Source organism: Hyperoodon ampullatus (assembly GCF_949752795.1).
Source record: "Hyperoodon ampullatus genome assembly, chromosome: 7".
Taxonomy (NCBI): Eukaryota; Metazoa; Chordata; class Mammalia; order Artiodactyla; family Ziphiidae; genus Hyperoodon; species Hyperoodon ampullatus.
Window position 1 is genome coordinate 41,124,567 of NC_136920.1, and position 25,858 is coordinate 41,150,424.

Here is a 25,858-nt window from a genome sequence, read left to right on the forward strand (position 1 = left end):
TTGACTTGATGTTTTAGTTATTAGCATGTGATCAGTAAACATGTTTCTTATGCTTCACCCCAAAGAAAAATTCACAGACATGAAAGTCCACATCAGGTGAAGCGTATGCCTTTCCTGAACTCCTCTGCAGGCCAGAGAGCACTCAGACCTCCTTCTACTATCACCAGCTTGGCCACAAGCACCTTCACTGGGGCCCAGGGCATTCCTCCCAAGTGGGCGCCCAGGTATACACACACTCCCTTCACCAAACTGTTTTCTCTCTTGTTCTACAATCAAGGTTTTACCTTTTACTTCTTTTAGGAAAGATTTTTTTAGCGGATGAGAAAAGGCAAATGCTCCTGAACTCTGCCTCATCCAAAGGCACAGCTTTGTTGACTACTTTGTTTCTACAGCAGCAAAAGCATGGACATCTTTGCTTGCAAACAGTATTTATTTCACATACATATTGAATGTTTGTTTACTTTCCTAGATGACATTGACTAGACTCTATTTCTGTCTGCACTGGCAATTACTTACTACCAGTTTAAGCTCTGCTTGCTGCTTATTTGATAGAATACATTTAGCACACTGACAGAATTTCAAGCTATAAATGCTATTGCTGATGACTGATAAAAAGTTTGTGTAATGAAAAATATATTCTGACAGAACAAATACTATTTATAACAGTCTGAGGAATTAACAATTTATTAACACATCTATGCAGTACCTCTTGACCTTTCTGTTCTAAACAAATTTGTGCATTTCCCAACTCTTGATCCCGAAGATCTAATCGTGTCTCCAGAGCCTGCATCTTCCTTTCCCAATCCAGTTTTTTGTTGTTTACCATGATGTCAATTTGTTTCATTAATTCCTGAAGCTCAGCCTCACAAGGAGAAGCTCTGGCAATTGTAGAAAAGTAAAATACATTTAAAAAGAGTGAAATGTGAGAACAAGAAAAATTATGATCTTGCTTTGAATAGCTTGATCATTATTTCCTCAAATTGTTCAATTATTTAAATAGGAAGAATTCCGAAAACCAGAGGTTAACATTTTAAATTAAAACTAAAAGCTAATTTCAGAGCTAACAGTGTACATACTTTTCAAAGGCATTTAAAAAAGTACAGTTGCTGCCATAATATAATGCAATATATTGATAAAATCACTGCCTGCATTTCTCTTATGTACTGGTGGTAATGCATGGATCTCCCTGACCTAAAAGTTTTGACTTAGACAAGGGAGTCCTAAAATGAAAAAATATTGTGTGGATTATGTCAGAAATAAGGTCACAATAAAGAAAGTTAGTTTAAAAATAATCAATCAATCAATCAATTAATTAATTAATTAATTTTAGAGTGGGCCAATTTGAAGGAAAATTCTAATTATGAAAAATGATTCCATGCTCTTACATGTAAATATATATATACCTATGTGCTTATCATAAGTTGAGGAGGTTTGATGGTAGGTCAGCTGGGGCTTCAGTTGTGCCTGCCAGGGAGAGAGGAACAAGCCCAGGCTAGGTAGGACCAGATTCAAATGTACTATCTGGGCTACACTGCTGCTCCTTCGGGAGAGAAAGTTGGTGTGATCTGGCTGGTGGTGTCTCTTTGGAAGGAATCTAAGTGGGCAGGTGTGGGCAGAGTAATGTAAGATTTTAGACAAGCGGATACTATTAGTCAGAAAAGTGGTAATATTTTGGGTCTAGGAAGGTCTAATGTGTTTGAAACAAGATGCTTGGTGATAACTAGAATTATAGAGACCAAGAGTTGGAGAGATTGCTAAGTGCTCCCAGGGTAGAGTTCTCCTTCATAGAAGCTGAAGCATTCCGCAAGGACCTGGTATAAATCCAGTCATTCAGCCTGGATAAGCAGGTAGATGTTGAGGCCTCAGACTTCAGCTTAAAGAACACACAAATGTCCAGATTAGAAAAGCAAGTTACTTCAGTATCCATTCAATGGTGCTGATAGGGCTTCCAATATATTTGCGTAGCTGGGAGGAAGGCAGGAGAGGCAGGTGTAAAAGACATCATTTCCTCCATTTAGTTTCACCAAATCAGAATTTTAGGGCTAATTAAGGATCATTTAGCATTTTTAAAAAACTGAAGCCCAGCGACATCAAGATCACACATTAATTAATGGAAGAGCCAGAACTAGATCCTAGATGGCTGCTTCCCGTCTTAATTAAGCTCCTTCCTGTATACCACACAGCAAAAGACATGGCGTTTTGCATAAGAACTTGCTTGAAAAATGTAGTACAAATTAGCTCTGTTGCAATAGGTTTAGAAATAGGTATTTGAACTCAAAGAACTCAGAATTTCCAGAATCCCTTTCTCAAATACCCAGAGTCACCCTGAACAAGGGATGTCCCTTTGATTGGCTTATTCAACAGCAGATTCACCAGTTTTGACACCAGAGAGGTTTTAAGTACAAAATGCCATTCTTAAGTCTTCTAACATTCCTGGGCTAAGGCCCGAAGGCTCTCAATTTTTACTTAAAACCTAAAACAAATCTGAGGAAAGGAAATACTAATTCCTCTATAAAAAACTTGATTGGATTTTGATTGAAGTTCTGATGTGGGGAAAAACAACAGAATGAAAAGAATGGTTTTCACATCATTTTAATTTCATAACAACATGTATCACCCTTTACTGTAAATACATTTTGTTTATTTTTTTCTGCTGGTGTAAGCTCTGAAAGAAAAAGGACTACATCAGTCTTGTTCATCACTATCTCCCCAAGGCTTAGCACAGTGCTCCAGCACATAGCAGATGCTCAATAAACCTCTGAAGAGTCAACAAACGAGTATTTTCCATTACTATCTCCTTGGTGTATAGGAATGTACCATGCTAATGGAATTAAAATATAGGCCTAAAGTAGAGTATGGCATAATATGAGCTACTCAATCAGTATTGTTAAATAAGTGAACAAAATGTTTATTTCCTGGTTATGACTATGATATGCAAAAATCAGAATATTAGACTTCAAGGTGGAAGGGCTTTTACAAGTCATCTAGTCCAACTACCCATTCAGTGTTTGCATACCTTCCACAAATGTTTCTGGAGAGAATCATCTATCATACCCCACTGATCAGATTCAGCAAATCTAGGACAGAGCCCAGATTCTGCATTGGTAACAAAGGTATCAAGTACGTGCCACTTGGTGCATGCCTAAGTTTGTGATCTATTTTGTAATATCACTGCCAAGAAGTCACCCAGCCTAGGTCTGAACTTTTCCTTTAGCAGGTAACCACTGTCTGAGATTGCATCTAGACAGAAGTGGGTTTTTAAAAGTTCTTTCTTATACTGAAGAACTTTTTCATCCACTGGTCCTAATTTGATCCATTGTAACCATTGAGAACAAATGCCTTTTCAACACTGTAGACTATAAAATACTTGAATACAGTTATCAATACACTGAATACAGTTATCAGTGTACCTCCAGATTCTTCCTGAGTCTTCTCAATGTTCAATACTTGAGACTGAACATACTAACAGACAATGCCAGAATATATGGTAATGGATTCTGACCCAAAACCTTTGCAGCAACAGTCCTAGAATGGTCAAGAGTTGGTCAATGACTGACAGCTTCTCCAATTTTGCCTCCACTTCCAACTCAGGACCAACCAGAGAAAGGCAAATATGTTCCCCAAACTAATCACATAGGAGGCCCTGCTTCTAACGATCCTGCCTCTAGCTTCCCCATGTCAACAGCCTAGGGCTGAGGCATACCTGAAGCCTTCTGGTTTTTCACTGTTAAGCCTTCCCACTCTCCTTCCTGTCTTTGAGTCTGCCAAATGCAAGTGATAGCTGACTCCCTTTTTATAGAAATCTTTGAATAAATAGCCTTCATTTGTTCTTATTGGGTGGTCTTTGTTTATTTTCACAAGTTATCTTTATTTCCTTCAATTGCTTGTAGAGATTTTTTTTTCTCTACCATTGACTACCTAGTATACTGCCTAGGAAATACTATATGCTTAATATACAGTTGTTGAACTGTGTATTAGTTGAAGAAATGAATGACTATTTTAAGATTTTCAGAACCTTCATAATCCTGGTGACTCTCCTCTGAACAAGTTCTTTCCTGTTTGTCGATTTCCTCCTTGAAATGTATTGTTCAGAACTTTAACATGGTGCCCAAGGTATAGTCTAATTAGCTCAGAGAGGGACTCTCACATCCTTTGTTTTAGGTGATACATATTTTCATTCAAGCAGATGAAGATCACCTTAGCTTTGAATTTGGGAGGGGGAAGGGTAAAGCAGTGATATCATATGACTTTTAAGGCGAGTTTTTTCTTGCTAAACATGCTTTTTCCTTTTAATGCATGCTACGAGTAAAGCCACCTACTCACTATCTTGTGATTGTTTCATTTTGGGGGATGCTCCAAGGGCAGGGATTTATATTTATTTTCATTACATTTCAGTGTTACAGTTTCAGTCTCTGTGTAGGTTGTCATCACTGATTCTTTAAGGAAGCAAACATTCACAGGTGACTTCTACCCACTGTGAGAGGAACTAGGAAGATAGAGATACAAGACCAACTGCCTGTGTATAGGAAGACTTGCAAGGCAGGCAGGTACAGTAACAGATTGATGAATACATACAGTTCCTTTGGGAACAGAAAGGAGGGGCTCGAATACCCCTTGGGTATTGGACAGCGTGGACAATCACAGAAACCTTCCTGAAAGAGGTAACATCTGAGCTTATATTTTGTGATCCTGGTACTGTCAGAGAATATATTCACTATACCTCTCAATTTTGTGTCAGCAGCAGATTTGACAAGCATTACTTGTTTTACATATACATTTTTTTTTATACAACTGATTGTTAAATGTCATAAAGGACAGGAGAGAGGACAGAGCCCTCTGGCCTTCCATTATCAAGCCCTTCAGGGTCGCAGTGATCTGTTGATTATTTCTTTTATTATAATCAGATGTTAATCCACTTAATTAACTTTACTTTTTTTCCCACAAAAAATGTGGTGAAAAGCCCTATAAAATATGCCAAAGCCCAAGTACATCTCTGTCTATATGTTCTCCAATGCACCAGCATATTTGCATTTTGAAGCAAGGCTGGTCTAGCATGCAGTGGTCTGGGTGCATCCATGCTGAGTCCTGGTGGCCACTGCTTCCTCTTCTGGATGCTTACAAACCACTGATAATCTTTTCCAGAGTCTTACCTAAGATTTAGTCAAACACACTTTTACATCAAATTCAGCTTTATACTCCCTTTTGAAAGTCAGTTGTCTAATCTTGTAGTATATTTTCCCTTCTTCAGTTTCTCAGAGATAATTAATAGCAGTTCAGCTGTCTCCATATCAATATCTGTTCCTAAATCTAGTGAACTTTAAAATAAAATACAAAAGGCTTAGTTTAGCCTCCTCCATAACTGGACAGTACATTATTTATATTTTTATTTCTTCCTTTAGTTAAATGCTGACTAACACTATGCTAATTACTTTCCTGTACTTCCTGTCACGAATCCTCATAACATCCCATAAAGTAGACCTTATTATTCCAAGTTTAGAAAAGTTATCAAGGAGCTAAAAAAGAAAAAAAAATTCTCTGACTCTTTCAGCATTGGAGACTGGTTGGATTGCGCCTGATAACACTACTTAAGACATATAAACCCCTGCCCTAACTATTGGGTTTATCCTTGGGAGCAATTCACAAGAGAAAGATCCTGAGGTCAGGACAGCAGTCTGAATGCATTAAGCCAGAAAGGAGGGGGCACATTGAGACTTGCAGGGTAACATACCAGTTTGGGGATCCTAGAGTTAAAATATCAGTACACCATTATTTGGAGATGAAGAGAGAGCAAACTAGAAAGCTGGTGACGTAAATGGAGGCAGTAGTGGCAAGTGTGTTGGGAAAGGGCAGGGGAATGGAATGTGGAGAGAGTCATTCAGAGTAAAAGGGGCTAGGGTAAGATATATGGAATCTATGTCACTCCAAAGTCCTTTAACAATGGGCTTAGGTGCTGATTCTTAAAAGGCAGACCTTCATCAGACAGATAACTATGGTGACCATATGATTTGTTATCCAACCCAGGACAATTTTAAAAGTGAAAGGGGAGGGCTTCCTTGGTGGTGCTGTGGTTGAGAGTCCGCCTGCCGATGCAGGGGACACGGGTTCGTGCCCCAGTCCGGGAAGATCCCACATGACGCGGAGAGGCTAGGCCCGTGAGCCATGGCCACTGAGCCTGCATGTCCGGAGCCTGTGCTCCGCAACGGGAGAGGCCACAACAGTGAGAGGCCCACGTACCGCAAAAAAAAAAAAAAAAAAAAAAGTGAAAGGGGCACTAATAATAATTATTCCAGGACAACAGGTGTAAACAGTGGTTGTTCTCGGCAAACTGAAATGTAGAGTCAGTCTATACAACACCAGTCTGGAAAACAGAAGTGGATAACAGGTCTATTTAAAAAAAAAAAAAAGAGTGAGTTCAGTTCAGGACATGAGAAATGTCTGACAGAAATGGATCTTTACCTTGGGAGAGAGAAGAGGGGCTTTGCCTTAAAAAACAAATATAGAAGTCATCATGGAGAAAGGGGAGGGAGAGAGGAAGGGAAGCAGGGAGAAAAAATAAAGAGGACACTAATTTATGCAACATGGACAAGCCTAAGAAAATGAGTTTCCAAAAGGCTGATGAGCAATCTTATTAGGTCTTACCTTTTTCAAAATATTCTAATAAAACTCATTTAAAAAATGTATTAACATACTATCTGTCTTAGTTATATTACTATTATTTAGTTCTACTAAATGTATAGTGGCACAATATATTCAAAGAGGTGAAAGAAAAAAATTTTCAACCAAGACTACTCTAACTAGCAAAGTTACCATTCAGAAAAGATATAAAGAGTTTTCCAGAAAAGCAAAAGCTAAAGGAGTTCATCACCACTAAATTGGCCTGACAAGAAATGTTAAAGGAACGTCTTGAAGCTGAAAAGAAAGGGCACTGATTAATTACAAGAACACATATGAAAGAATAAATCTCACTGGGAAGGTAATTATATAGTAAAGGTAGTGAGTTAATCACTTATAAAGCTAGTAAGAAGATTCAAAAACAGGTAGTAAAAATAACTGTGATTACAACAATTAAGGGATATACAAGATGAAAAGATGTAAAATGTGACATCAAAAACATTAAATGCAGCAAGGGGAAGAGTAAGAATGTTGAGCTTTACAATGGTATCAAACTTAAGTTATTATCAACTTTATATCAACTGTTATAGATAGCAATTGTTACATGTAAACCTCATGGTAACCACAAAGCAACAACCTATAGTAAATACCCAAAAGATAAAGGAATATAAGCATACCACTAAAGAAAGTCATCAAATCACAAAGGAAGAGAGCAAGAGAAGAAGAAAGGAACAGAGAGGAACTATAAAAACAGCTATAAAACAATTAACAAAATGGCAGTAAGTGCACAGCTATCAATAATTACTTTAGGGACTTTGCTGGTGGTCCAGTGGGTAAGACTCCACACTCCCAACACAGGGGCCTGGATTCAATCCCTGGTCAGGGAACTAGATCCCACATGCATGCCACAACTAAGAGTTCACATGCTGCAACTAAGAGTCCGCATGCCACAACTAAGAAGTCCACATGCTGCAACTAAGAAGCCCTCATGCCACAACTAACAGTCTGAATGCCACAGCTAAGAAGTCCACATGCCACAACTGAGACCCAGCACAGGCAAAATGAATAAATAAACAATAAATAAAAATAATTTTTAAAATTAAAAAAATAATAATTACTTTAAATGTAAATGGACTAAATTCTCCAATCAAAAGACACAGAGTGGCTGAACAGATAAGAAAATAAGACCCATATATATGCTGCCTACAAGAGACTCATTTAGGATGTAAGGACACACATAGAGTGAAAGTGAAGGGATGGAAAAAGATATCTCATACAAATGGAAACTGAAAAAAAAAGTTGGAGTAGCTATACTTTTATCAGACAAAATAGACTTTAAAACAAAGACTGTAACAGAGACAAAAAAGGGCATTGTATAATGATAAAGAAGTCAATCCAACAAGAAGATATAACATTTGTAAATATTTACATACCCAACGTAGGAGCACCTAAATATATAAAGCAAATATTAACCGACCTAAAGGGAGAAATAGACAGCAATACACTAATAGTAGGACACTATAATACTCCACTTACATTAATGGATAGATCATCCAGACAAATAATCAATTAAAAAACATCAGCCTTAAACAACACATTAGACCAGATGGACTTAATAGATATTTATAAAATACTCTATCCAAAAGCAACAAAAACACAGTCCTCTCAAGTGCACATGGAATATTTTCCAAGCTGGATGATATGTTAGGTCACAAAACAAGTCTTACTAAATTTAAAAGGATTGAAGTCATATCAAGCAACTTTTCTGACCACAATGTTATGAAACTAGTAATTTATTACACAAAAAAGCTGGAAAATTCACAAATGTGTGGATATTAAACAACATGCTACTGAATAACCAAAGGTTCAAAGAAGAAATAAAAAGAGATAGTAAAAAATACCTTGAGACAAATGAAAATGGGTATGTAACATACAAAATTTATGGAATGCAGCAAAAGTAGTCCTAAGAGGGAAGTTTTAGCTATAAATACCTACCTCAAGAAAAAAAAAGTCTCAAATAAACAGTCCGACTTTACACCTCAAGGAACTAGAAAAAGAAGAACAAACAAAAACAAAGTTAGTAGAAGGAAGGAAATAAAGATTAGAGCAGAAGTAAGTGAAATAGAGATTAAAAAGACAATAAAAAAAGATCAGTGAAACTAAGCTGGTTCTGTGAAAAAGATAAATAAAACTGACAAACCTCTAGCTGGACTCACCAAGAAAAAAAGAGGACTCAAAATCAGAAATGAAAGAGGAGATATTATAACTGATACCACAGAAATAAACAGATCATAAGAGACTACTATGAAAAATTATACACTAACAAATTGGACAACCTGGAAGAAATGGATAAATTCCTAGAAATATACAATCTACCAAGATTGAATCATAATGAAATAAAAAATCTAAACAGACTGACTGCTAGTAAAGAGATTGAATCAGTAATCAAAAATCTCTCAACAAACAAAAGTCCAGGACCGGATGGCTTCACTGGTGAATTTTACCAAACATTCAAAGAATTAATACCAATCCTTCTCAAACTATTCCAAAAAAAAAAGGAGGGAACTCTTCCAAACTCATTTTATGAGGCCAGCATTACCTGATACTGAAACCAGACGAGAATACCACAAGAAAAGAAAATTACCTGGTGAACACAAATGCAAAATCCTCAACAAAATATTAGCAAACCAAATTCAACAGGCATACACTATGATCAAGTGGGATTTATTCTAGGGATGCAAGGATGGTTCAACAACCACAAATCAGTCACTGTGATATGTTACATAGGCAAAATAAAGGATAAAAATCATATGATCATCTCAATAGATGCAGAAAAAGCATTTGACAAAATTCAACATCCATTATGACAAACTCCTCAATAAAGTGGGTACAGAGGGGACATACAAAAGTACTTCAACATAATAAAGGCCATATGTGACAAGCCTACATCATACTCAATGGTGAAAAGCTGAAAGTTTTTCCTCTAAGATAAGGAACAAGAAAAGGATACCTACTCTTACCACTTTTATTAAATATAGTATTGGAAGTCCTAGCCAGAGTAATTGGGCAAGAAAAAGAAATAAAAGGCATCCAAATTGGAAAGGAAGAAGTAAAACTGTCACTATATTAAGATGACACTATATATATATATATATATATATATATATATATGGCATAAAGACTCCATCAAAAAACTGTTAAAAACTAATAAACAAATCAGTAAAGTTGTAGGATACAACATCAATATACAAAAATCTGTTGTATTTAAATAAACTAATAATGAACTATCAGAAAGAGAAATTAAGTAAACAATCCCATTTACAATTGCATCAAAAAAGAATAAAATACCTAGCAATAAATTTAACCAAGGAGTTGGAAGACCTGTATATTGAAAACTACATGATATTAAAGAAATTGAAAACAACACAAATAAATGGACAGATATTCCATGCTCATGGATTGGAAGAATTAATATTGTTAAAATGTCCATACCACCCAAATCAATCTACAGATTCAATGCAATCCCTATCAAAATCCCTATCCCAATGGAATTTTTCACAGAAATAGAACAAATAATCCTAAAATTTGTATGAAACCATAAAAGACCCCAAATAGACAAAGCAATCTTGAGAAAGAAGAACAAAGCTGAAGGCATCACACTCTCTAATTTCAAACTACATTACAAGCTATAGTAATTTAAACAGTATGGTATTCAGAGAAAAGCAGACACACAGATCAAAGGAACAAAATAAAGAGACCAGAAATAAACCCAAGCATATATGGTTAAATAATTGATGACAAAGAAGCCAAGAATACACAGTGGGGAAAGGACAGTCTTTTCTATAAATGGTTTTGGGAAAATTGGACAGCCACATGCAGAAGATTGAAACTGGACTAATACTTTTACACCATACACAAATATTAACTCAAAATGGATTAAAGACTTGAGTGTAAGACCAGAAATCATAAAATTCCTAGAAGAAAACAGGTGGTAAAGCTCTTTGACATTATGCCTTGACGATGATTTTTTGATTCTCACACCAAAAGTACAAGGAACAAAAGCAAAAATAAACAAGCGGGACTATATCAAACTAAAAAGTTTCTGCATAGCGAAGGAAATCATTGACAAAATGAAAATGGAGAAAACATTTGCAAATATCCAAAATATATAAACAACTCATACAACTCAATACAAAAAAATATGATTAAAAAATGAGATCTGAATAAACGTTTTTCCAAAAAAGACATACACATGTCCAAAAGACACATGAAAAATGCTCTTTATCATTAACCTACATCACTAATCATTAAACATAATACAAAAAAAAAAACCAGTGAGATATCACTTCACACCTGTCAGAATGGCTATTATCAAAATGACTAGAAATAATAAGTGTTGGCAAGGATGTGGAGAAGAGAGAACACTTGTTCACTGTTGATGGGAATGTAAATTGGTACAGTTTTTATGGAAAACAGTATGAAGGTTCCTCAAAAAATTAAAAATAGAACTACCATATGATCTAGCAATTACACCTCTGGGCATTTATCTGAAGAAAATGAAAACACTAACTTGAAAAGATATATGCATCCCCATGTTCATTACAGCATTATTTAACAATAGCCAAGTTATGGAAACAAAGTAAATGTCCATTGATGGTTAAATGGATGAAGATGTGGTACATGTATGTATATGTGTGTGTGTATAGACACACACACATACAATGGAATATTATTCAGCCACATAAAAGAGTGATATCTTGCCATTTGCAACAACATGGATGAACACTGAGGGTATTATGCTAAGTGAAATAAGTCAGACACTGAAAGACAAATACCATATGTACTCTCTTATATGTGGAGTCTAAGATTATATATATATATATATATCTAAGATATATATATATATATATATATATATATATATATATATATATATATATATATATATGAACCAAACTCATAGATACAGGTAACAGATTGGTGGTGGCCAGAGGCAAGAGGTGGAGGTAGGAGAAATGGATAAACTGTTTTTTTTCAGTTTCAAAAATAATAATAAATAAATAGAATTTAACATTTCCGTGGTGGCTCACAAATCCTATTTTTGCACGTCACATTCTGTACTACACCTGAAACATAATTAGAACCAAATGAGAAAGACTCCAGCAGAACTCCTAGAACTCACTTTTGTATACATGTCTGTGGTGTCAGCCTGCTCTTTAGTCAATTGTCTCTCCTAAAACAGTAAATGAAAGATTTATCACTTTATGATTTTTAGGTCATAGTTTCATGGTTGCCCTTCTTCAAAATTAATTATTGAATTATAGTTAAAAGTAGCTTTTTCTCAAGCACTTTTTTTTGTTGTCCAAAAAATGTTATTTACTGTCACAATGACTGTTTGCTGACATACTAGCATTGTAATGCCTATTCTTATTGCATATTTGAGATGGTGGCTCATATTCAGTCCATTCTTTGTTCTCATTTGTGATAAGCTTAATGTTAGGATGTGGAGGAGGTGTAAATCCCACTATTCCAATAAAGCATGCTTAACTGTACTTATAAAGGCCTTATTCTAAAGCCTTCATTATAATCATAAAAAAAGATGTTTATAGAAAGAAAATGCAATGTCATAGCTTTGAAGTCTCTATCAATGTTTTATAAGAATTCTAGGTACATACAAATTTAAAATCTCATTTTTTTTAATGTTCTAAAGGGAATGGAAATTCTGTTTAAAGATCTACATTACAGATAAACTTTTTCTTGAAACTTTTCTGTGATAATTATTCACATTCTGAGTAACATCTTGGTTCACAGATCGAATAAGGTAAGGAGACAGTGAAATGTTAGCAAGCACTAACCCTCTTTCTTCAGGGTGATTTCTACAATCATCTAGAAGCATAAATAATTATCTGAAAAATTATTCTATATTAATACATACAAACATAGGATACAATTAATAGTAAATAAATATTTACACATGCATTAGCTTAGATTTTTTTGTTTTTTTATATTTCTTTTTTTAAGCCTATGGGAGAGGTTGAAACTAAAGCAAATCTGGACATATTATAAAGCCACTGAAAAAGTATGAACCCCAAATCAAATTTGTATCTGACGTATATTGCTATCCCATTTTCAACATCTAAAATTACCCTTTGTATTTTTTTTTTTTTTTTTTTGCGGTACACGGGCCTCTCACTGTTGTGGCCTCTCCTGTTGCGGAGCACAGGCTCTGGATGTGCAGGCCCAGCGGCCATGGCTCACGGGCCCAGCCGCTCCGCGGCATGTGGGATCTTCCCGGACCGGGGCACGAACCCGTGTCCCCTGCATCGGCAGACGGACTCTCAACCACTGCACCACCAGGGAAGCCCCCCTTTGTACTTTTTTTGACTATTTAAACATTTAAATATTTAATGATTGACTTCCACTAATAACCATAAGCATGGATTCTATAAGCCAATCTCTTAAGACAATTAAAATTCCCTCCTGCCAAAAGGTCTATCTGATGAGAGACTGCAGTGTTAGTACATGTGAGGACAGTCACTTTACCCTTTTTCTATTTAAAACTACAGCCGTCTATTTCACTGGATCTTAACAGTGAAGAATTAGGCAAACACTGATAAAATCTGTTTTTCCAATGCTAGAAAACTAAGAAATATACTGTTCCCTAAATGTTAGAAATTTCTAATGAAACTTCTAATGCCAGCTTGTTCTGATAACTTCCAAAACTGTATCTGCAGCCTGAACTGCTGAGCTCTGGACTTCTCTAACCAACTACCTATTCAACATTGACATTCCCATAGGCGTCTATAGGCATCTCAATCTTCACAAGTTCAAAGCAGAGTGCTAGACTCCCTCCCTGTGCCACAAACCTGCTCCCACTCCAGTCCACTCCATTTCTTTAATTGGCACCATAGTTACAGTGACTCAAGATAAAAAACTTCATGATTCTAGATTTGTGTTTTCCTCAAACCCCAGAACAATAGTCCTATTGGCACTGCCTCCAGTATACTAAATTCTGACTACTTCTCACCATATCCAGTGATAAAACCCTAATCTGAGTCATCCTTATCTCTTGTCTGCTTCCATCCTTATCTCCTATGTGGCTAGTTGCCTACTCAACATCCAGCTTTCCTTTCTTCCATACCAACAGAGAGCTCTGATGTTATTCAGTGTGGAAATGTGTCCAGCGAAAAAAACAACTACATTTCCCAGTCTTCCCTGGAGCTAGGCATGGCCATGTAACAAAATCTGGCTTATGAAATGTAAGCGGAAGTTGCCGTGAAGCTGTTGAAGAGAAGGACACAGCAGTTGCCGTTGGTGTCCCACACATCTCTCACACTTACCACTTCAGGGCACTCAGCCTGATTTCCAGTGGACAGAACCTGCATTTCTTTGCCTAAGTGTCTTCTCTTGCTACTGGAGTCCTCTTTGCCTACTATGTGATAGGCCAGGAGTGACAGGGAATTGAAGCCCTCCCAGGAGCAACCTTCAACCAATAACTCTCGGTTACTGGTGTATAAACATTCATTTGCTCCTTGGATGGAAGAACTCTGAGGAGTGTGATTTACACTGGGTTCCAGAATTTCCCCATCAGGATTTTGCTCCAGTCACCCTCAGTGGTACTTGGTTTGATAACCTACCTTTCCTTGTTTTACTTCCCCAACCCTACAGGTGATAGGCTGAAAAATGGCCACCAAAGATGTAAGGTCTGAGTCCCCAGAACCTGTAAATGTTATTTTATTTGGAAGAAAGTTCTTTGTATAAATTAAGTGTCTTGAGATGGGGAGATTATCCTACATTATCTGGGTGGGCCCTAAGAAAGAGGCAGAGGGAAATTTGACACACACAAGAAAAGGGGGTATGAAGATGAATCAGACACAGATGAGAAGATGCTGGCCTTAAGGATCAGAGTGATGTAGCCACAAGCCAAGGAATGTTGGCAGTCACCAGAAGCCTGAAGAAGCAAGGAACAGATTCTCCCCTAGAGCATCTGGAGGGAATGCACCTTGATTTTGGCCCAGTGACACTGATTTTGGACTTCCGGACCACAGAACTGTGAGTAAATGCATTTTAGTTGTTTTAAGCCACTGAGTTTGTTATACAGCAGTCATAGGAAACTAATACACCATACTTTCATCTCCCAAATAAACTATTTGTATCCAAATCCTTGTTTCAGGGCTTTGGCTTCTGTAGGGACCCCAAATAAAATGCTGGCACGCTCTCTTTTGTTTTTACCCATTGCCCTTCCTCTGCTCCCTTCCTGGAAGGCAGATGTGATGCTGGAGGTGGTTTCGCCATCTTGCAATCATTAGTTGGGGCCAAACAATAAAGCCACACACTGAGGGTGATAAAGCAGAAAGATACATCTAGACTTGGATATACAGCTAATTATTTGATCTTTACTTGGATGGGTAACAGGCATCTCAAACCAAGCTTGCATTTTCTCCAGCCTTCTTTATTTTAATAAATGACAATCTTATCTTTCCAACTGGTGGGACAAAAGCCCACCATCACATCTCCTTCCTGCACACTCCACATTCAATCTATGATTTCTAAATATTATCAGCTTTTCTGTCACAACATCGCCATTTTTCACTATTTCTACCAACCTGATCCAAACCACTGCCATCTCCCACTGAATTAGAATTCGGCTTGTCTGTCTTTTCTACCCTTGCTTTGCTATGGTCTTGTCTTCACATAGCAACCAGAATGAGCCTTTCAAAACATTAGGTCAGGGCTTCCCTGGTGGCGCAGTGGTTGAGAGTCTGCCTACCGATGCAGGGGACACGGGTTCGTGCCCCGGTCCGGGAAGATCCCACATGCCGCAGAGTGGCTGGGCCCATGAGCCATGGCCGCTGAGCCTGCATGTCCGGAGCCTGTGCTCCACAACGGGAGAGGCCACAACAGTGAAAGGCCCATGTACCGCAAAAACAAAACAAAACAAAACAAACAAACAAAAAACATTAGGTCAGAAAATGTCACTGCTTTGCTCAAAGCCTTCCAGTGACTTTGCATTTTACACAGTGAAACCTAAAGTCTTTACCAAGGTCTGCAAGGCCCTACAGGACTTGGTTCTATTTGTCTCTCTGAGGTCACCACCTACCACCTTCCTCCCGGCTTGCTCCTCTCTAAACACACTGGCCTTTTTTTTGTTCCTTGAAAATACTAAGCGTGTTCCTGCCTCAGAACCTTTGTTTTGCTGTCTCCTTTGCCTGGAATGCCATTCCCCAGGCCATATTGAATATATATATACACACACACATACATACATATATATAATTCATATATATATGAATTATATATTTTCATATATAATTCATATATATATATTTCATATATATATTCATATATATGAATACATATGAAGAGAGCCCTCACTTTCTGTAGGTCTTTCTTCAGATGTCACCTTATCAGATTTACTTTGTAACTCTCTACTACCATAACCTGATTAATTTTTCTTCAAAGCAGTCACTACCATCCCCCTGACAGAATATACCCTCATTTATCTGTTAAAATCTGTCCCCCCACTGCACTGTAAGTGCCATGAATCCCTGATGGTATGGTAGAGCCAGTGTCAGCTCTGAACTGCCAATCTGCAGAAAAATAAAAACCCTAATCTGTTTGGGTATTGTGTTATGAGACTCTGGATCCTTTTTAAAATTTGTGTTCAACAGGCCTCTTCTGAGAATGCACCATCAGAGACATGGGGTGCTGTCTCACTCCTGCCAGGCCATGGTGGAATCCACGTCCTTGACTAAGCATCTGTTGCTACTTGGGAGAAGGGACTCCTCATTACTGCTGGGTGGCCGGGGGAGGGGTTCAGGCTCCCCACTAGTCCTTTGCCAATACCACCACGGCTGAGAGGGGCAGGGGTGTCCTCATGGCCCCCATGGACACTGTGGGAAGTGGGTGGCCTCGTTATCATTCACCGCTCAAAGTGTCTGTTTTTCTTTGCCATTGTAAGTATGTATGTGTTTCCCTGAGATGGTCTGTGATCTGAGGCAAGATTTGGGTATTCCGGGGTCCCTGGGCCACAGCACCAAATGTGCCTCAGATCCCACTTCAGTTTCTTATATGAATGGGTACAGATTTCATCCATACTCTGATCAGCTGTCCTTCATGAGTCAGCTGTTTTGCTGATCCACCCATTTTTTTCCTATTCTTGAACTTTTTAAAAGTATTTTCATAATTTGAAAATAAGATTAGCACAAGATATTTGCATTTCTGCTTTTCTCTTTTTTAGAGAAAATTTGGAAGCCATTTCACCACATGATTCTATAATGCACCTGGCTCTGTTATGCTCTTTTTGTACATAGCTTTTACATGAACTATGGTCCATTGAGACTGCTTTTTCCCCCGCAGGGGAGAGAACTAATGAGCTCCTCCTGTTTCTATCATTTTCATGTTTTAGCACCTCTCTGTTTAACCAATGCTCTGACAAGAGGCTCGCAACTGCTCCAAGTGGTTCCAAGGTGCCGGACCATGGAGCACCTGCAATGTCAGGTCAGGGTGAGTGTGCCTGGATCCTGAGGTACATGCCTAGGTTTACACATATCATGGCTTATTTCTTTTTCATTTAAAAAAAAATGTAACTTGTAACAAATACAACCAACATTTTGTAAACATTGTCCTGTAAAAATTACGTGCAAATTTATCCTACACAGAGGTAATCTTTAATCTTTGCCTTAACTTAATAGCAGCTTAACAAGTCTTTCAAAGGAATCTTTCTCTTCCCTTCTTTCTTCCCTTACTACCTCCTCCCCTCTATCCCACTCCCTCCCCTTTCTTCCTAAGTGTCTTTCCCTCCTTTCAAAGTCACTCAGTGAATTCCTACAACCACTTAGCATTGTGCTAACTCTTCAGGGTCTAACTTCAAAGTCTGAGATATCAGAATTCTACCCTAGGTCCACTTCACTTTGCTTCTTCAGAGAAACAAGAAACTAGAACTTGTTAAATCTGATTACTCTAGAGAGGAATATGTGTATTTTATGGGGGATAAATTATGATGGAGGGAGAATAATGGGGTATAGTCTGGGCCACTCAGATACCACGAGAATCAATCAAATAAAAAGAATTTTCAATGTGCAAAAAAAATACATGACAATTTATTGAACTACAAATATATATTGACTTAGAATATTTTACAAATTATAATTAAAAATGTATTTAACTCATAAGAAACAGGTAAGTAAAGTTGTGATTATGAATATGTCTCAGAGGGACAGGACACTATAAAGTTAAGAAAGTTGTATATTCAGGGTCTTTTGTGTTTCCATACAAATTGTGGAATTTTTTTTCCCCCTCCGGTACGCGGGCCTCTCACTGTTGTGGCCTCTCCCGTTGTGGAGCACAGGCTCCAGATGCGCAGGTTCAGTGGCCATGGCTCATGGGCCCAGCCGCTCCGCAGCATGTGGGATCTTCCCGGACCGGGGCACGAACCCGTGTCCCCTGCATTGGCAGGCGGACTCTCAACCACTGCGCCACCAGGAAAGCCCAAATTGTGAAATTTTTTGTTCTAGTTCTGTGAAAAATGCCAGTGGTAGTTTGACAGGATTGCACTGAATCTGTAGATTGCTTTGAGTAGTAGAGTCATTTTCACAATGTTGATTCTTCCAATCCAAGAACATGGTATATCTCTCCATCTATTTGTATCGTCTTTAATCTCTTTCATTGGTGTCTTATAATTTTCTGCATACAGGTCTTTTGTCTCCTTAGGTAGGTTTATTCCTAGGTATTTTATTCTTTTTGTTGCAGTGGTAAATGAGAGTGTTTTCTTAATTTCACTTTCAGATTTTTCATCATTAGTGTATAGGAATGCAAGAGATTTCTGTGCATTAATTTTGTATCCTGCTACTTTACCAAATTCATTGATTAGCTCTACTAGTTTTCTGGTAGCATTTTTAGGATTCTCTATGTATAGTATCATGTCATCTGCAAACAGTGGCAGCTTTACTTCTTTTCTGATTTGGATTCCTTTTATTTCTTTTTCTTCTCTGATTGCTGTGACTAAAACTTCCAAAACTATGTTGAATAATAGTGGTGAGAGAGGGCAACCTTGTCTTGTTCCTGATCTTCGTGGAAATGGTTTCAGTTTTTCACCACTGAGGATGATGTTGGCTGTGGGTTTGTCATATATGGCCTTTATTATGTTGAGGTAAGTTCCCTCTATGCCTACTTTCTGGAGGGCTTTTATCATAAATGCTTGTTGAATTTTGTCGAAAGCTTTCTCTGCATCTATTGAGATGATCGTATGGTTTTTCTCCTTCAATTTGTTAATACAGTGTATGACATTGATTGATTTGCATATATTGAAGAATCCTTGCATTCCTGGGATAAATGCTTGTTGAATTTTGTCGAAAGCTTTCTCTGCATCTATTGAGATGATCGTATGGTTTTTCTCCTTCAATTTGTTAATATAGTGTATGACATTGATTGATTTGCATATATTGAAGAATCCTTGCATTCCTGGGATAAACCCCACTTAGGTCATGGTGTACGATCCTTTTAATGTGCTGTTGGATTCTGGAGGAATCAGGCTCCTGGACTTCAGACTATACTACAAAGCTACAGTAATCAAGACAATATGGTAATGGCACAAAACAGAAATATAGATCAATGGAACAGGATAGAAAGCCCAGAGATAAACCCACATACATATGGTCACCTTGTCTTTGATAAAGGAGGCAAGAATATACAATGGAGAAAAGACAGCCTCTTCAATAAGTGGTGCTGGGAAAACTGGACAGGTACATGTAAAAGAATGAAATTAGAACACTCCCTAACACCATACACAAAAATAAACTCAAAGTGGATTAAAGACCTAAATGTAAGGCCAGAAACTATAAAAGTCTTAGAGGAAAACATAGGCAGAACACTCTATGACATAAATCTCAGCAAGATCCTTTTTGACCCACCTCCTACAGAAATGGAAATAAAAACAAAAATAAACAATGGGACCTAATGAAACTTAAAAACTTTTGCACAGCAAAGGAAACAATAAACGATGAAAAGACAACCCTCAGAATGGGAGAAAGTATTTGCAAATGAAGCAACTGACAAAGGATTAATCTCCAAAATTTACAAGCAGCTCATGTAGCTCAATATCAAACAAACAAACAACGTAATCCAAAAATGGGCAGAAGACCTAAATAGACATTTCACCAGAGAAGGTATACAGATTGCCAACAAACACATCAAAGAATGCTCAACATCATTAATCATTAGAGAAATGCAAGTCAAAACTACAATGCGATATCATCTCACGCCAGTCAGAATGGCCATCATCAAAAATCTACAAAGAATAAATGCTGGAGAGGGTGTGGAGAAAAGGAAACCCTCTTGCACTGTTGGTAGGAATGTAAACTGATACAGCCACTATGGAGAACAGCATGGAGGTTCCTTAAAAAACTAAAAATAGAACTACCATATGACCCAGCAATCCCACTACTTGGTATATACCCTGAGAAAACCATAATTCAAAAAGAGTCATGTACCACAATGTTCATTGCAGCTCTATTTACAATAGCCAGGACATGGAAGCAACCGAAGTGTCCATCAACAGATGAATGCATAAAGGAGATGTGGCACATATATACAACGGAATACTACTCAACCATAAAAAGGAACAAAATTGAGTTATTTGTAGTGAGGTGGAAGGACCTAGAGTCTGTAATACAGAGTGAAGTAAGTCAGAAAGAGAAAAACAAATACCGTATGCTAACATATATATATATATATATATATATATATATATATATATATAATCTAAATAAATAAATAAATAAATAAATAAATAAATGGTCATGAAGAACCTAGGGGCAAGATGGGAATAAAGATACAGACCTACTAGAGAATGGACTTGAGGACACGGGGAGGGGGAAGGGTAAGCTGGGACAAAGTGAGCGAGTGTTAGTGTATATATGGACATATATACACTACCAAATGTAAAATAGATAGCTAGTGGGAAGCAGTCGCATAGCACAGGGAGATCAGCCTGGTGCTTTGTGACCAGCTAGAAGGGTGGGATATGTAGGGTGGGAGGGAGGGAGATGCAAGAGGGAAGAGATATGTGGATATATGTATATGTATAACTGATTCACTTCGTTATAAAGCAGAAACTAACACACCAATGTAAAGCAATTATACACCAATAAAAACGTTAAAAAAAAGAAGTTGTATACATAGAAGAGTACTCCTTTAAAGGATTTTTCTGAATTCAGATGTGAGAATGTGCTTTAATATTCATCTGCCTTGGTCTTTGAAAATATGACTTTCACGGCAGATAAAAAAATTTTGGTAGATCATGTAGCAGTACCTAGATTTTTAGGAAGGATTTGACAAGATTCTATGAATGAGATCAACGACTAAGATATAAGTCACAGAATAAAGAGTAAATGATTCAGTAGAGAAAATGAGACTTTTGGTTGAAGACAGATGAACATACAAATTTTGCTCCCTTCCCAAATCCTACTAAAATAAAGCAAGGGAATATTTTTAACCTACAAGGTTAAAAAAAATGGGAGCTGGTATTGGAAAAAGCCAAGAAGCAACCCACTAGATATTTCTGGAAGCAGGAGGTGAACGCTGGCTGCCCAACTTATACCCTGTAAGCAGGAGAATTTCGAATCATGTTCTCTGGAAACTGATCAGCCTGAGACAAAGGAAAGAGACTACCCTGATAATCAGACAGTGAAGACCACTATCAACAAGCCCTACCCAGGTACACTGGATCTTCCCATCAGCTTCCGATGCCATTACTCTTAAATAGGAGCAAGCAGTCAGAGATCACAGACATCTGAGGAAAGCAGTTCACACAGCGAGGTCAAATACAAACAGAAAGGCATTGTTTGAAGAAAATTATGCAGAAAGAAGAAAACTTCAAAAAATTTATAATTAAGATCTAGAGGTATTAGCTCCAGGAAAAACAAAATGTGCAGGAAAGGAAAAGTAATCACAGTATACTATATGGCTCAGAGGTGAAGAGTATTTATAAAGGTAGAGGTATTTATAAAGTCATAACAAGGCAAACAGAATATTGATCCAACCAAAATTATGGTGTATTGAGAGAACGGAGGAAAGGTGTGTGTGTGTGTGTGTGTGTGTGTGTGTGTGTGTGTATGTGTGTGTGTGTGTATAGCAGGGATGACGAGGTGACCAAAACTGAACAATCAAGAAGTAGCAATGTAAGCATGTTCTTTAGAGATGTGGAGATAAATATCAAAGGATCAGCCAAAAGAAATGAAAGTGGTTGCCTTTCAGGAGTGGAAAACTGGAGCAGGAATAGGAGATTGCTGTTTTTTGGTAACAGTGACAAAGAACCAAATGACTTTTTAAATTACATACATGAGTAACTAAGTAAAGGAAAATCTGGATAAATATTGTTTTTCAGTTAGAAAAGATATTTTAAAGAAAAAAATCCATCATATGTGCATCCACTTATATTGTACAAGGAAAATGACATTTTTCAAAACATCACTCCAGAATTCAGAAACTTTGGGACTCTCTGTGTTTTACTGACCCTAGCATTGCTCAGTGCATTTGTGGAATTCCTATTTAGAAATGACCTTCAGAGATAAGTTTATTAAACATAAGCTTTAATAATCTTAAATACATTAGACTGCACAGCACATTGGATGGTGGTTATACTGAGCCCTTAGGGAGCTGTAGCTGCACTGTAGTTGGTGGAATGATTTCTCTGGAAAACATAATTGATTTCTCTTCTAGAGTAGCAGAGGCTGGGAGAAAGGCAGTGCCGTGGAGTAATTGTTGGGGTTTGGAAAGAGGCACAAATTGAAAGATGTGGAGAAATATACCAGAGCCACACCCACAGAATGACTGACTGTAAAGGAGTTAATATAAGAAGGAAGAAATAATTTCAAACACTTCTTATTCATATTTTTAATGAGTCAAAGGGTGTATTGCATTGATAAAGAAAAGCAATTTACTATGTAAAAGGAACAATGAAATAAACATACAAAAAAGAAGTATTGGAAATAAAAACATGGTTGTCAATACTAAAGATCTCAAGAGAAGCAATAAAAAACCAGAATGTAATCATTGCTGAAATAAAAATGACAAAATGCAAGGAATTCCTCCAGAACATAGAACAAAAAAGACAATGATGGAAAGTATGAGAAAAAAGAAAGAGACGTAGGCATTCTAGTAGATTGAAACAAGATGGTGGAAAATTATTAGTCAAAGGAGTAGAAGAAAATTTCACTGAGCTGAAGAGATTTGAATCTTCAGTAATAAAAGTGTTCACCAAACGCTGTGAAGGATTATTGAGAAAGGATCTATACCTAGAAAGTTATCTTGGTAAATTTGTAAATTCCAAGGATAAAAAGAAATCCCATAAGCCTCCGGATATGAAAAAAAAAAAGAAAGGGATAACAAAACCTGAAGGAGAGAATGAGACTGGCATTGGACTTTCCATATTCAACACTCCACACTTCAAGACCATGGGAGTAATGACTGTTACAGAGTTCCTGTGTAAGGGAAAAAATAAGACATTTGGACATGAAAAAAGTTAAGAAGTACACTACCTATGTTCATTTTTATGAAAAGATTACCTAAGGCAGTACTTCAGTCAAATTAAAAATGAATTTTAAATAATTTAAATTAAAACAGGGAAAATTTTATATAATAGTAATAAGCGATGCAATCAAATTTACAGCTGTTAAAGAGGATTCTTAAAAGAGGAATAAAATAGTTAACATTATCCTATATATAATCATTTATATATAAATTAATAGAAATCAGGACTAGAAATCCAGATTATTTCTCGGAGGTGAAGTAAGGGAATGCGGAAGCAAAAACAGTACTAAAGGTGAAGTCTTACTTAGGGTTGAGGGAGGTCAAAGTTACACTAAAAATTCGGGAAGCCAGGCTAGAAATCCAAATTTAAAATATTTGTAAAAAATGTAAATTAAAAACTTACAAAATAGGATGTAGAACTTCTAAGAGAAAAAGAAGAAAAAGAAAACTAGATAAGACTAGCAAATGTCGGCAAAGCAAAAAGGGTCAAATGTTAATATATTAATGATCATAAAATCCTCTTTTTAGTGGCAAAGACATTCCAATTGAGGTATATATATATATACATGAATCTAACCATATGCTACTTATAAGAGACACAATATGATATTAAAAAAATATTGAAAACAAGGGTATGAGAGAATAGAAAATCTATATTGGTCTCTGCCTCTGGTTCCTGGCACAAAGTTCCTAAAACCCTTGTAATTTCCTAAGTGATAAGAACTCTAGGGGGATCTCTTGCTCTAATATTGGTCTTAGACCTTGGTTCCTGAAACCTTAGTAATTTCCTGGGTGATAGGAGTGTCTTTTGTTCTAATGAGGCAACTTTGGGCAGGTTCCTAGATGACTCCTGGATGAGGGCTGGTCACCAGAAAGACCAAGTCATGATTAGAAACTTGGAATTTTCAGCCCCGCCTCTCCCCCCTCCATTCTCTTGTGTAGGGAGATGGTCTGAAAATGGAGTTAATGATCAATCATGCCTACGTGATGAATGATCAATCATGCCTACGTGATGAAGCCTCCATAAAAATCCCCAAAGTATAGGGTTTGGAGAGCTTCTGGGTTGGTGACCAGGTGGAGGTGCTGGGAGAGTGGCATGCCGCTTCCCATATACCTTGCGCTATGCATCCTTTCCATCTGGATGCTCATCTGTATCCTTTAACAAGCTGGATGAAAGTAAGAGTTTAAACGTGTTTCCCCTAGTCTGTGAGCTACTCTAGCAAATTAATCAAATCTAAGGAGGAGCTATTGGAACCTCTGTGGTCAGAAGCACAGGTGACAACCTGGGCTTGCAACTGGAGCTGAAGAGGGTGGTGAGCAGTCTTGTGGGACTGAGCCCTCAACCCATGGGATCTGATGCTGTCTCTGGGTAGACAGTGTGAGAACTGAGTTGAATTGCAGGACACCCAGCTGGTGTCCCAGAGAATTGCCTGGTGGGGGAAAAAACTTCCACACATTTGGTGACCAGAAGTGAAGTGTTCTCTGTGAAGGTAAAGGAGACACACAGGGAAGAAAGACACAGTAGGGAAAAAATGGGTTTTTCCCTACAAAGGAATGAAAAGACTGAATTTTTTCCTTTATAAAAGGGATGAAGAAGGCTATTACAGACTAATGCAAATTAAGAAGAAAGCAGAGAGGGCAATATCAATATCAGGCAAAGTAGAATTCAAATAAAAATCACTCACTTATACTTGTGAGACACTCTAGAAAGCTAAACCATATAATATACCACGAAGATATAACATCCATGAACCTCAATATATTGAGCAACAGAACACTGGACATATAAAATAAAAACTGCCTGAAATAAAAGAAGAATTGGATAAAAATTACAATTATAGTAAAGATCTTCCTTAAAATGTGACAGATCAAATAGACAAAAAGGTAATAATGGATTTGAAAAGCATAATTTAAACATAATAATAATAACAAACAGTTTGGCTATATATGTATAACTTTTTAACCTTTTTTCTTAAGCAAAAGAGAACATACATTTGTTTTCAATGCCTAAAGGACATTAATAAAAGTTGATCATGTAACAAATCATAAGAATAATCTTAATGAAACTGAACTATCATATAGGTCATATTCTATGACCATGGATGTAGGGAGATTAGAAAGTAATAATAAAAAGATAATTAAACCCCACCCCCAGAAATTACATCTCCCAAATATCTCTTGAGTCAAAGAGGAAATCAAAGCTGAAATAATAGACAATTTAGAAAATGAGTGGGAACACTAATTCTACGGCCTGCAAAGTTGAGCCCAAGAGGAACTTTAGCTTTAAATGCTTGTATTATTTAAAGAAATCATGAAATCCAGAAATCATTAAAATAACTGAATCATATTTTTCAACTCAAAAATCAGAACAGGATAAGTAAAATAAAACATAAAAGGACAAAGAGTAGTAATTCATGAATAAAGCAAAAACAAAGTAAAATGTAGACATGGTTCTCTTAAAAAGTCCAATAAAAGTAGATTATTTATTCATTCTATAGTTATTTATGTTCTGGGCATACACTCTGAAAACAAAAAGGACAAACTTGTCTGATTCACTTTGTTGTACAACAGAAATTAGCACAGCATTGTGAAGCAGTTATACTCCAATAAAGATGTATAAAAAACAACAACAGAAAAACCCCACCAAACATGACAAAAATAAATAAATAAATGTTTCATTTAGAAGGAGTTTAGGTTGATAATTATGGCACAAACA

At 37.0% G+C, this 25,858-nt stretch overlaps 1 protein-coding gene across 1 annotated transcript in view; it reads right to left on the reverse strand.

Annotated features, from left to right (window-relative positions):
- DEUP1 (deuterosome assembly protein 1) overlaps positions 1-25,858 on the reverse strand; it is a gene marked incomplete at both ends in the record, with an annotated part of 99,232 nt that overhangs the window by 70,846 nt on the left and 2,528 nt on the right. The window contains 1 exon segment of the mRNA XM_079708319.1: positions 707-878. Coding sequence (XP_079564445.1) covers positions 707-878 — 172 coding nt within the window.